This window comes from Phyllobates terribilis, unplaced genomic scaffold (genome assembly GCF_046119375.1).
Source record: "Phyllobates terribilis strain yellow unplaced genomic scaffold, ASM4611937v1 Scaffold_1__5_contigs__length_1240528914, whole genome shotgun sequence".
Taxonomy (NCBI): domain Eukaryota; kingdom Metazoa; phylum Chordata; class Amphibia; order Anura; family Dendrobatidae; genus Phyllobates; species Phyllobates terribilis.
The window spans coordinates 336,349,557-336,361,790 of NW_027362761.1; the positions used below are offsets into that span (position 1 = coordinate 336,349,557).

The 12,234-nt window shown below is 38.0% G+C and overlaps 1 protein-coding gene across 3 annotated transcripts in view; it reads left to right on the forward strand.

Annotated features, from left to right (window-relative positions):
* The window catches only part of STX2 (syntaxin 2), an 84,983-nt gene that overhangs the window by 33,911 nt on the left and 38,838 nt on the right, over positions 1-12,234 (forward strand). For all 3 annotated transcript variants that reach the window (XR_012318873.1, XM_073676106.1, XM_073676107.1), the window contains exons 2-4: positions 895-972; positions 2,835-2,934; positions 5,085-5,159. Coding sequence is in view for 2 of the 3 variants with exons in the window: in XM_073676106.1 (XP_073532207.1) it covers positions 895-972; positions 2,835-2,934; positions 5,085-5,159 (253 nt within the window). In the remaining variant the exon portion in view is untranslated. The remainder of the gene's footprint in view (positions 1-894; positions 973-2,834; positions 2,935-5,084; positions 5,160-12,234) is intronic.

Below are 12,234 nucleotides of genomic sequence, written 5' to 3' on the forward strand. Positions count from 1 at the left end.
GTGTAATATATGTATGTGTATTATATCTCGCCTGTCTTTTCTCCACTGGCATGGATTGTGGTAATTTCTGGTCTATAAATTGTTAATCTACGTAGGCATGAGGCAACTTCTGGGACATAAAGCATAGGTTTTTTTTCTTTCTTATTTCTTTTCCTTTCTTGGGTCCACCTGGAATAAATCACCGCCTCCCCGATTGTTGCCACTGAATAAGATTTTCCATGTTTTCTTATATTTTTATACTCCAATGCTCGAAGGTGTTCTCTTTTAACCCCTGATTTCCTCCTGGATGGTGATCTAGATGCACAGACACGACTTGCATCTGTACTTCTCAGTGACACATTTAGATGAGGCCTTGGGGATATACATTCCATTAAGAAAGCATCAATTCATTTTGTTCCAGCTGTTTTTGCTCTGTGTTATTTCACTTGACAAACGCAGCAGCCCAACATACGGAGTCTATAAAAATAATGAAATAAAATATCCAAATGAAAACAATAGGTTCATTTACATACTTGTTAGTCCGTATGGTAACAGAGCAAAAACCAAATAAATGGAAACACAGCATTAATATGGAGGCAGAGAAGGCATGTACAATTTCCAGGTGCGGAGATTTGTTCAACTGAATGGGAGCAAAATTGCCGTACTCTGCCGTAGCCAATAGGCTTTGTACAGAGCTGTGGCGTTCAGTCTGTACATTGCTTACATCCTGCTGCTGGTAGAGCAGTGCTGGGTGTCGGGCCACCGGCAATCTCATGTTGGTGATCTATCGTATAGCTAGGTCATTAATATGTGCGTCCCCTTTAACTATAGACATAAAGACTAAGTACATCTGTAGAGGATTCCAAAATCTTCCTTATTTTTATTATATTCTCATGTTTTTCTTTGTTTTTACAGGCTAAAGCATCTGAAGAAGATGGGGATTCAGTTGTTGTTATTGAGAAGGAACAGTTTATGGATGACTTTTTCCATCAGGTATGAAGGAACTTTCCTCTCTATTAAATTATTTCTCATTAGATAAGTCCTGTGCGCAGATTAGTTCCTGCTGCTCTAGACAAGTCGATGGGGTCAGAGAAAATCCAATTCACAATTTGTGATAGATGTGATGGCTTTACTCAAGGGGTTGTCATTATCAACTGATTGCTACAGGTCTCACTCCCGACACCTTCAGAAAAGAGATTTTACCAGGGAGGATGGTGCAGTATTTCATGGCAGCCATTTAGATGAAGAACCATCCAAGGCCTGCTTGAGTCTACCAAAACTCTGATACAGAGCAGTTCTCTGTTCTGGCTCCTACAGGGGTGTTGGAGCAGTTCTAGCTCATAGAGTGGGACCCCAAGCATTTCTAGGTTATTGATGATCTTGCCGAGAAAAAGATCTCCAAAAATGACGAGCAATCAAAAGAAGAAAGCTGGAATAGTTCTCAATGTACCATAGATGTTATGTACTTACATAAACTTTGGAAAAGTTATTTTCTCTAAAAGAATTTAGAAAATAAATTAAAACCAGATATAGTTGCTTTTATGTTAAATAATATTTGGCTTGTATATTTCAATAGCTGATTGATGAATGTATTAGTTTAGACGTAATTGCAATTTTGTTTTAAAGGATCTTTCCCTTTTTGTAAAGAGATGGCATATTGGTAGGATATGTCATTGTTTTATGATTTGGGGGTCACCAACTTCTTGAACCATCACCGGTCTCCCTTTTTATCACTTTTTTTTCATGCTCAATCATGTGTCCAGCTGTGCAGCTGTGCAGGGGAGCTGGCGTTTGCCTCGATTATGTGAGCAGAGTCTTTCAGTAGCGCTATGCCTGCGCCATCCGCATTGGGAGCTGGCTGTTATATACAGCTGGCCTTCAGCTGTAATTGTCAGAACCACAGCTTTTCCTACATTTAACCACTCAGACACTGCAGACTATAGTGCTCACTTCCTCGGTCAATCTATAACCCCTTCCCGACATGGCCAATTGCTGTTTTTTTTCCTCTCTTACTTCAGACGCTTTTTTTTTTTTTTTTTTCTTATGTACTGGAAAAAAAATGCTACTCTGACATTGTTTTTTTAGGAATTGTTTTTTACAACATGGCTAGTCCATTCCTTGAATAGTGAGAAATCAGCGTTTTAATTGATATGCAAATGATACTGTAGATCTGAAGCCTCTGTCACTCCAGCTCTATTCCCTGCCAGCCTCGCCTACTGCTCCTTGCCTGTCAGCTCCTTTGCCTGAAGTCACACATCATAGAGGCCGTGCTGGGCAGGGAATAGAGCTGGAGTGATAGAGGCTTCAGATCTGCTGCCTTATTTAGATATCAATTAAATTGCTGATTTCTCAGTAATTGGGGAATGGACTCCTCATATAAAGGTATTGCTGGACTTGTCTTTGAAAGAGCATATAAATAATTTGGGGTGTGAAATCCTGCTGAAAGGTTCCCTTTGAAATCAATGGATACTTTAAGGACATAATTTTGATGTCACAAGAATGCTGAACAAATTGGTGTGCTCCCAAAATGTTGGGAACAAGTTAAGAAATTGTATAGACCCGTAATGACCTAATTAATGCCCTCTGAAATTTACAACTCGTCACACAAAAACAAGCTCCCCATATGGCTACATCAACAGAAAAAAATAATGGTTACAGCACTTCTTATGTTGTATTAAAAAAAACAAATGCTTCTTCATCAGCTCCAAAATGTCATTTCTGAAAGGGTTAATTCCAAACCTTCAATCTGCTTCCTTCTTGGTGATTGTAGCAAGTGAAGAAATTGGGCCAATTCTGAACGAAGAAGCAGAATGTACAGCATAATTCCCTAATTGTATGTTTTTTGTTTTTTCTAGGTAGAAGAAATAAGAAATCACATTGCTAAAATATCAGAAAATGTTGACGAGGTGAAAAAGAAGCACAGCACTATTTTATCAGCACCAAACCCAGAAGAAAGTAAGCTGTTGTAAAGCACATTTTTTACAATGAATTCGCCTTCTATTATCATGGTGGGGATGCAATTCCAATTTTCACTGTATTTGCCATATTTAGCAGAAAAAAACCCAAATCAGCGCTGGCAGCGGTTTTCTGTGACACGGTCTACATTTCTATGTCACTTTGCAGTCACCAACACAATGCTGTTGGCGATGCAAAATGTTATCACCTCCCCCACATCTTTTGCATACACCCAAAAAGGCGAAAAGGAGTGATGTCAGATACATGCAAGTGGATCCTGCCCAAATTTACTGCATTCGTAATGCGAGCACACTGGGATTTCATAACAAATGTGAGCAGTTACTCCCCCTAGTGTTTAAAAGTTGAAAATATTACTTTTTGAAAGAATTTTTTGTTTTATACCAATTAAAAAAAACAAAAAAAACTATTAAAACATTCATACTTGCCTTTATCAATTGTTGAAGAAAAAAAAATTAATAAATTCCCTTTTAAGAGCGATCTTCAGTGTAAGGAACAATGAGAAGCCCTGGAAGTGATAGAGTCCCCAATTGACCCCTTATCTCAAAATTGATTCTGCCTGTGATTACATGAAGAGGCAGAAGGATTTAATTGGATTTAATCCAGAGAAGATCTGTGGTTAGTTCTCCAAGATGTTTGGAACAACCTCCCTGCCGAGTTCCTTCACAAACGATATGCAATCGTACCTAGAAGAGTTTATTCTGTTTTCAAGGCAAAGGATGGTCACACCAAAAACTGATTTGATTTAGATTTCTGTTTTGTTCCTTCACATTCCATTTTGTTTCTGAAAATAAACTATTAAACGGGAATCTAAGCAGGATCAACCACACAGGTCATAGAAGGTATATATGTGATTTGTGACAAAAAAAAGTCTGATTCCAGAGAAATTTATGTTTTTCTTAAGATATTAATGAGGTGTTAAGATCTCTTGGACACAGATCTCCCTGAGAATCTGCCTCTAGAGCTTATTTTACATGAAGGAGGAGTTCCCAGTGTGATGGCCGCTCCCTGCTCTCCTGATCTCCCTGCAGAGCTGTGTGTGATTATTACTAATACAGTACAGCAGAGCTGAGCTTCGTATCATTAGAAACACATCTGAGTTGTAGTATTACTGACGGGTATAAGAGGTAAATGACAAATGTTATTATACTGCACGACTAATTTTGTGCTTATTTTTTGTTCTATGGCCTTCAGTAGACACATATAGATAAACCTAGGCAATATATAAACATTTTTACATTATGTCAGTGTTCTGTCTGCTTACAACACAATAAAAAGATTGCAAATCCATGACCTGCGCAGGGGTACAGTTACTGACAGCTACCATTTAAGACAGCATATTAATACCATACATATAAAGAGGAAGACCAAAGATGATTTGAAAATGGGACTTTGGCAATAACAGGAAATTGCAGAAGTAGTCTTTGAAGAGTACCTGTAACCAGATTTTGTCAATCTGTTTCACATACTGTATATTAACGTGTTAAAATGATTCTCCACAATGTCCCTGCAACACCCCCATTTGCAACGAAATATGAGCATCAGTTGCCTGATAAATTTTCTTTTTAGCCTGAAACCCGTAAGATTGGATCCTGTGTTTTGTATTGGCCATAAAGCTGAAGCATCTCGTTCTTTTAGAGCTGCAGTGTAAAGCACAGTGGATGGAGCAGTAGTCTGAGCCTCGGATGAGACTGGGTGGATTTCAGATAGTCCCAGATCATAGCTGTCAGTCTTTGTATTTTTTTTCTTGTTATATGTCACACTTCCAAAATATTTAATGTAGTGTAAGTTTAAAGTGTTTATTCTAAGTTCGTCTATCTGTAACTAATTACACTTTGTTTCTGGTTTATTTTAATGCATTTTTTTCCTCTCCTAGTTGTAAATTGGACATGCAGCGAATTAACTCATTGTGCAGTTGCTGCTTCTTTGTCATTGATCTTGCTGAAGCAGGTTTTTTTTTTCTTGTTCTAGACTTGGAAACTTTTTTTTTTGTATCAAATATAGTGACAATTTTGAAGGTTTTATGTATTGTTTGTTTCAAGAGTGTTAAGGTTATTTCATGGTACACAAGACCACAGAATATTGCAAAATCTTCTGACATTGACATGACCCATATCCTCCTTTAATTTCAGAAACAAAGGATGAACTTGAAAGTCTTAACAAAGAAATAAAGAGTATTGCCAATAAAGTAAGAACAAAGTTAAAGGGTAAGTATGTCTGAGACGTCCTGATCCTGCAGCCCAACTAATGAACATGTCTTCAAGTAGCTGAATATGAACTCTGTGCTGTCAGCGTTCATTTCTATAAGGGCTCGTTCAGACAAACGCATTATACAAAGTCCGAGTAAGAATCAGACAGCATTCGGAACAATATTATTCAATAGGACTATTCAGATGACCGTTTTTTCACTCGGACCGAGTATCTACGTGAGAAAAATTTCAACATGTAATATTCTCTTCCGGACTGCAGATGAGACTTTTCTAGTATAGTGATGTGCAAAAAAAAAAAAAAATGAGATCCCATACGGATCATTGGTATTCCACCCGATTGTTATGGGTACATTGCCATTATTAACCTAGGTATCTATACTTGATCATGTACATTTTAAAGTGTTGATGTATCAATACAGATGATACAAGTGGCCGGCAGATGGCAAGAAGAATGAAATTGTCTGAGTTTTCTGAATGAAAATCAGACAAATCCTCATCCTCTCGTCTGGACTCTGCCTTAACCTAACAAAAGGGTGCTGGAGATATGCTAAATCAACTGCACGTCTTGAAAAATAGTAGTTGTGCTAAAAATATTGGTAGAACTAGTGACAGCTTCGGTTTAGCAGCCGTGCGGTTGGGTTTTGTTACATCCTATTTCCAGTCATCTTAAAAGTGTGTTAAATAATGAGAAAGTCTCGCTTCCCTTTTGTGGTAACTGTGTGACATCTTCGCACTTTCATTGTTTATAGTAATCCCTCACAGTAGAAAGCATCCAATTTTCACTTGAAATTTAGTGTTATTAGGTTCAATTTTTGACTGGTTACATTTTCCTTGTCAAATTTTTATTCCTTGAAAAAATAAATGAAACATTTGAGGTTTCGGTTTTCTCATGGCAATTAATCAGATTCCAGCTTTAAGTGGAATCTGTCAGGATCCACCCTCCTAAGACATCTATATGGGCATGTAGATCATAGGAAGTCAAATAAAATGATACTTTGATATCTGCCATCTGATCTATCTAACATCCACGTTTTGGAAATGAACTGTTAAGACCTATATGCTGGACATGGATTTCTTTGAGAATCTGCCTTCATATCTTATTTTAAATGAAAGGGGGTGTTACATGTGTGAGACAGTCTGGTCTTCTGATCTATATATCAGTCATTACATGTCTCACACTGGTTACTCCCCCTTTCATTTACATATAAGAAAAATGTAGATCTCTAAGGAATAAGAAATCTGATCAGACATCACTTTACGGCGGGGCCAATAATTTAAGTACACCTTCACACTTTAGTCAGGACTAAGAGCTCCACAGCTTGAAATGCGTAGATCCGTGTCCTTTTTATCTCCTTCCCCTATGTCACCCCTTCCCTTTCTCCTACTTCATTGATATGTTTTAATGAAAAAACTATTAAAATATTATTTTTTTTTTTGCAAAGAGTCATGTTTTAAACTTTTTTAATCATTGGCAGATGCTGGGACCATCTTAGGTTTGTTTTTCCTCTTACACACTCACACCTGCTTGATTTCCCTCAATCTCCACCCCTCTTCTTTGATTGACAGCTCTGGCTTCATAGGGCCGGGAAGGGTGGAGATAGAGGGAAAGCAAGCAGGAACGAAGGTGTATTTAAATGATTGGCCCTGCCATAAAGCACCAAGTGCCTGTACTTGGCTTGAACAGTTATTGTGGGCTGACAGTCCATTTAACCCCTTTCCGATGTGGTCAGTAATAGTACGCACCACGTCGGAAAGGCCGGTTCAGCGAGGGCTCTGGCGGTGAGCCCGCACTGAATCGGGCACATGTCAGCTGATTCTTACAGCTGACATGTGCCCTCAACAGCTGCGGGTGGAATCGCGATCCACCCGCAGCTGTTAACCAGTTAAATGCAATCTCTCAATCTCCGACAGCGGCATTTAACAGCGCCGCGCTGGATGTGCAGCCTTAGCCCCGCCCATCAGTGACCCCGTCACGTGATCGCGGGTCACTGATGGGTGGGCATGGCCACCCGGGGTCTGCAGCCGATCCCTGTGGTTGTCATGAAAAGATTGCTATGAGCGCCACCTAGTGGTCGGCGCTCATAGCACAGGAGCATTTCTCCTGCATACAGGCAATCTGCTCGTCACCTGTATGCAGTAGAAGCAATCAGACAATTGCAGCTTCTAGTCTCCTATGAAGACTATTGAAGCCTAAAGAAAGTGTAAAAAAAAAAATAAATTCAAAAAATAAAAAATATATAGTTTAAATTACCCCCCTTTTGCCCCATTCAAAATAAAATAATAAAAAATAAACCCCACATACACATATTTGGAATCGCCCGATCTATCAATATAAAAAAAGAATTAATCCGATCGTTAAACGGCGTAACGAGAAAAAAATTCCAAACGGCAGAATTATGTTTTTTGGTCGCCGCAGCATTGCAATAAAATGCAATAACGGGCAATCAAAACATCGGATCTACCCCAAAATGGTATCAATAAAAACGTCAGCCCGGCGCACAAAAAATAAGCCATCAGCCGGCCCCAGATCACGAAAAATAGAAATGGTCTCGGAAAATGGCGCTTTTTTTTACATTTCATTTTGTTTTCCCACTTAAATAAAAAAGAACCTATACGTGTTTGGTGTCTACGAACTCGTAATGACCTGGAGAATAAGAATGGCAGGTCAGTTTTACCATTTAGTGAACGTGGCAAAAAAAACAAAAACCTGTGGAATTGCATCTGTTTTGCAATTGCACCGCACTTGGAATTTTTTTCCTGTTTTCCAGTACATGATATGGTAAAACCAGTGATGTCGTTTAAAAGTACAACTCGTCCCGCAAAAAATAAGTCCTCACATGGCCATATTGAATGAAAAACAAAAAAGTTCTGGCTCTGGGAAGAAGGGGAGCAAAAAACAAAAATTGCTCCGGTAATGAAAGGGTAATACAGTAAAAAGTGAAGAAGAAAAAAGGTTTTAAAAATATGAAAATGATAGAAAAACACAAGTTCAAATACCCCCCCTTTTCCTACATTAAAATAAAACAGTTAAAAAAAAATACACATTTGGTATCGCTGTGTTCATAAAAGTCCGATTTATCAAAATGTAAAATAAGTTAATCCAGTTGGTGAACAGCGTAACGAGAAAAAAATCAAAACGCCTGAATTTTTTTCCTGTCCCAATATCGCAGTCAAATGCAATAAGTCGATCAAAAAATCGTATCAGTAAAAACATCAGCTCAGGGCGCAAAAAAATGAGCCCTCACCCAGTCCCAAATCCCGAAAAATGGAAACGTTACTGGTCTTGGAAAATGGTGATACAAGTAAAATTTCCGAATTTTTTTTTTTTTCTCCACCTCATCAATAAAATTAAAAAAATTATACATGTTTGTTATCTACGTGCTTGAACTGACCTTGAGAATCATATTAGTTTTACCATACATTAAACGTGGTAAATAAGAAACCCTAAAAACAAGTGGAGAATTGCACTTTTTTTGCAGTTTCAATGCACTTGGATTTTTTTTCCCCGCTTTTCAGTGCATCACATGATAAAATGATGTCATTCAAAAGACGACGTTATGATTCTTGGAAGAAAGGGAGGAAAAAGTGTGTGTGTGTGTGTGGGGGGGGAGAAAAATGAAGGGGTTAAACAAGAGGGATCTTTGTGTGTCGAACAAAAATGTTTAGACAGACTATGATTTAAAAACCTATTTTTGATGTCTGCGTTTACTCATCCTTTTCCTAGCAGTCTGGATAGTTCTTCCGACATATAGTAAATTACTGCAACATTGTAACAAATAACAAAAGAACTGCTGCAATTTGTAAATTGACTCCTATATAAATCTCACCTGTCACTAGAGAATCAAAGCTGTTTCTCTTATGCGTTAACAGACCGCAACAAACACTTCAAATGAACACATAAAACAACCCTTTCCATTCTTTGAAAGCAAGCAGGAACTGTTGAAGGCGAATGTAATGTATATTATGGCTTTGCAGGCTTATTCCTTTTACATGGTTTAACCAATGACCAATGTCAGTCTCTGTTCTCTCCCTCTTCCACTCCCTCTTCCACCCCCTCTTCCACTCCCTCTTCCACTCACACTCCCTCTTCCACTCACACTCCCTCTTCCACTCACACTCCCTCTTCCACTTCCACTCCCTCTTCCACTCCCTCTTCCACTCCCTCTTCCACTCCCTCTTCCACTCCCTCTTCCACTCCCTCTTCCACTCCCTCTTCCACTCCCTCTTCCTCTCCCTCTTCCTCTCCCACTCCCTACTCCCATGGGTTTTTTTCTTCTTCTCAAAAACCGCAAACGACAAAGCAGCAAATCTGCTAACAATTTTAAGACCTGCGTTTTTGTAGCATTTTTGACTGACTTAATTGAAGTCAATGGGTGAAAAACACTGGCAATGACGCACAGAGAATTGACATGCTGCAGATTAATTTCTGCACCAAATCTGCAAGTCAAAAAAACTCAATGTGTGCGTGACACTTCAGGTTTCTCATTCACTTTGCTGACATTAGGTCTTGTTAACAAATCTGCTTGTAAAAAACGTGGCAAAAACGCAACATGTGCACATAGCCTTAACATTTTTTCTTTATCTAATCTCCTGTCTTTTTTACTTTTTTAATACCTTCTGGGACGTCAGTACTGGCCATATGGGAAATGTTTAATCCACTTAGGGAGGTGACCACTACGAATTCTAAATAGCGGTTACCATGCACATTAATTCATGTATCAAATGGGAAGATTGTTACATCCATATTTTTTTAAGTAACATATCTGCACCTTCTCACTGTATCTTTTTTACTTTAGATGTAAATTCTTTATACTCTAATATTGAGCATAACTTGGGTATAGAAGCCATAGAATTTTATTTGAACAGTGACAGCGAAGTTCCCAAAGGATCAGATTGAGTTTTAATACAGGGTATTAGATTTATTTTGAATCACAATGTTTTTTTCTTTTGAGTATGTGGTCTACCGGCAGACGAGGGGTTGTGCAATGGGGACCTGTTTCACGCCAAGTTATGCAAACTTGCTTATGGGGCGTTTGGAGTCCCGTTCACATGGGTCACATCTCTTTTTATGAACGTTTTATTGATGATTCATTTATTTTTCATCTGGTCAGGTAGTGTTCATGGAGCTGAATGTTTTATTCAGCAATTGATTTTGAACTCGTGGCGTTTGGTTTTTAATCTAACCTGTTCTTCTGCAGCTGTCCAATTTCTAGATCTCACAATCACACGAGATCTTACAGGCAAGATTGTTAGTATATGTGCACATGTTGAGTATTTAATTGTAGAAATTTCTGCAACATTTCTGCATCTCTAGAAATGCGTGATACTGATTTGAGTGAAGTCAATGGTGAAAAACGCAGGCAAAAACACAGAGGATTGACATGCTGCAGATTATTTTCTGCACCAAAAAAAGTCAAAAGTACTCAACGTGTGCATGACGCTTCAGATTTCTCATTCACTTTTCTGGCATCAGGTTTTGCTTCAGATTTGGTCACAAATCCGCTCAGAAAAAACACGACAAACGTACCAAATCTGCAACATGTGCACACCCCCTACCATCAACATTTTGTTTAAAATGTGCATGTTAACAGCTCTTCAGAATCTTATATTGGTCATCTCCCTAAATGGATCAGAAATGTCCCTTGGGGCCAATATTGGTGGATCAGAAAGAACTGCACTTTAGATGCAGACTTTAAAAACAAGCACATCTCTTACCTAAGGACAGCCTTACGCACACCTATTGACCAGATTGATATCCCATAATGAATCTATTAAAAAGAAAAAGATAGATTAGATTAGGAAAAAATGCTTCCAATACTGAAAATCTGGATAAATTTCAATTTTGTCTTATAACCACATTTAATGAAGGTCATGCTTCCATTAGAAAGCAATTATGCAATTACCAAGAAACAAGAGTATACTATTTATAAGAAATAAATCATTAAAAAATGATCTGGCACCGGGACAAAGTGAATTGACGCTGAATACGAAGGATAAATATAATCTACCTTTTTTTTTCCAATAATTGTTCTGTTTCCGGATTTAAAAGGTTGTTTTATATGTGGCAATTTGAAGTGTTTGTTGCGGACTGTTAGCGCAGAAGAGCAACAGCTTTGATTTTCTAATGACAGGTGAGATTTTTATGAGTCCGTTTTTAAATTGCAGCAGTGTTTTGTTATTTATTACAATGTCCATGTAACATGCCCATAATAATACTTGTGACTATTGTATATTTTTTTTTTTTATTGATTTTATAATTTATTTGCTTTTCATCTACAGATCTAGATATATATAATCTTCATTTCTTTATTTGTACTACGATTATAAACTATTCATATATTCAATTGTGTGTCCAAGTTTTCATACTCACCAGAAGGTGGGACGTGTAATTTCCTCGGACCGCGACTTCCTTTATAAGTTGTTCTTATATACTACCTTGTATGAGAACCTGAGGGAAAAAATCAGATCGATTTTTGAAACGTGTTGCTGTCTTTTCATACATGTTTGTTGGCTTTTCTGCACTTTCTCATCATTGTCTTTATCGTGACAGCGCCCACCACGTTTTGTTTTTTTCTCTCATTTTTTTCCTTGCCATTCTTTTAAATTTCTCTGGAGCTTACAGGAAAAAGTGACCTGATGGTTTGCTGTAGACTACACAAGCACTCTGTGTTACCAGTTTGTGCGTTCAGTTTTTATTAATGATCCTTTCTTAGAGTTGTATACGTTCAATTGTATAATGAATGTACAACAAAATATAATTGCTAAAATATTGCCATACTGATTCAGTAGAAACTTTAATTGGTGGCTATAGTTATGTATGAATCCTCATATAGCCAGCCAAGCATTTCGAGACCCAAAAATGTAGGGTAACCATGTCCATGTAACCAGTAAGTAACGCAGCCGATTGGGCGCAATGTACAACGCCTGAAGCCTCGTCTACAACCCAGTCTGCAAGCGTCTTGTCATTCTAATCTTAATTTTGCAGGAAAGGCTTCTAATGTTGACTGGGACAATGATGACAAACTACAATATTTTTTGGTACTAGTCTTCAAATATATTTAGTGTTACAGAC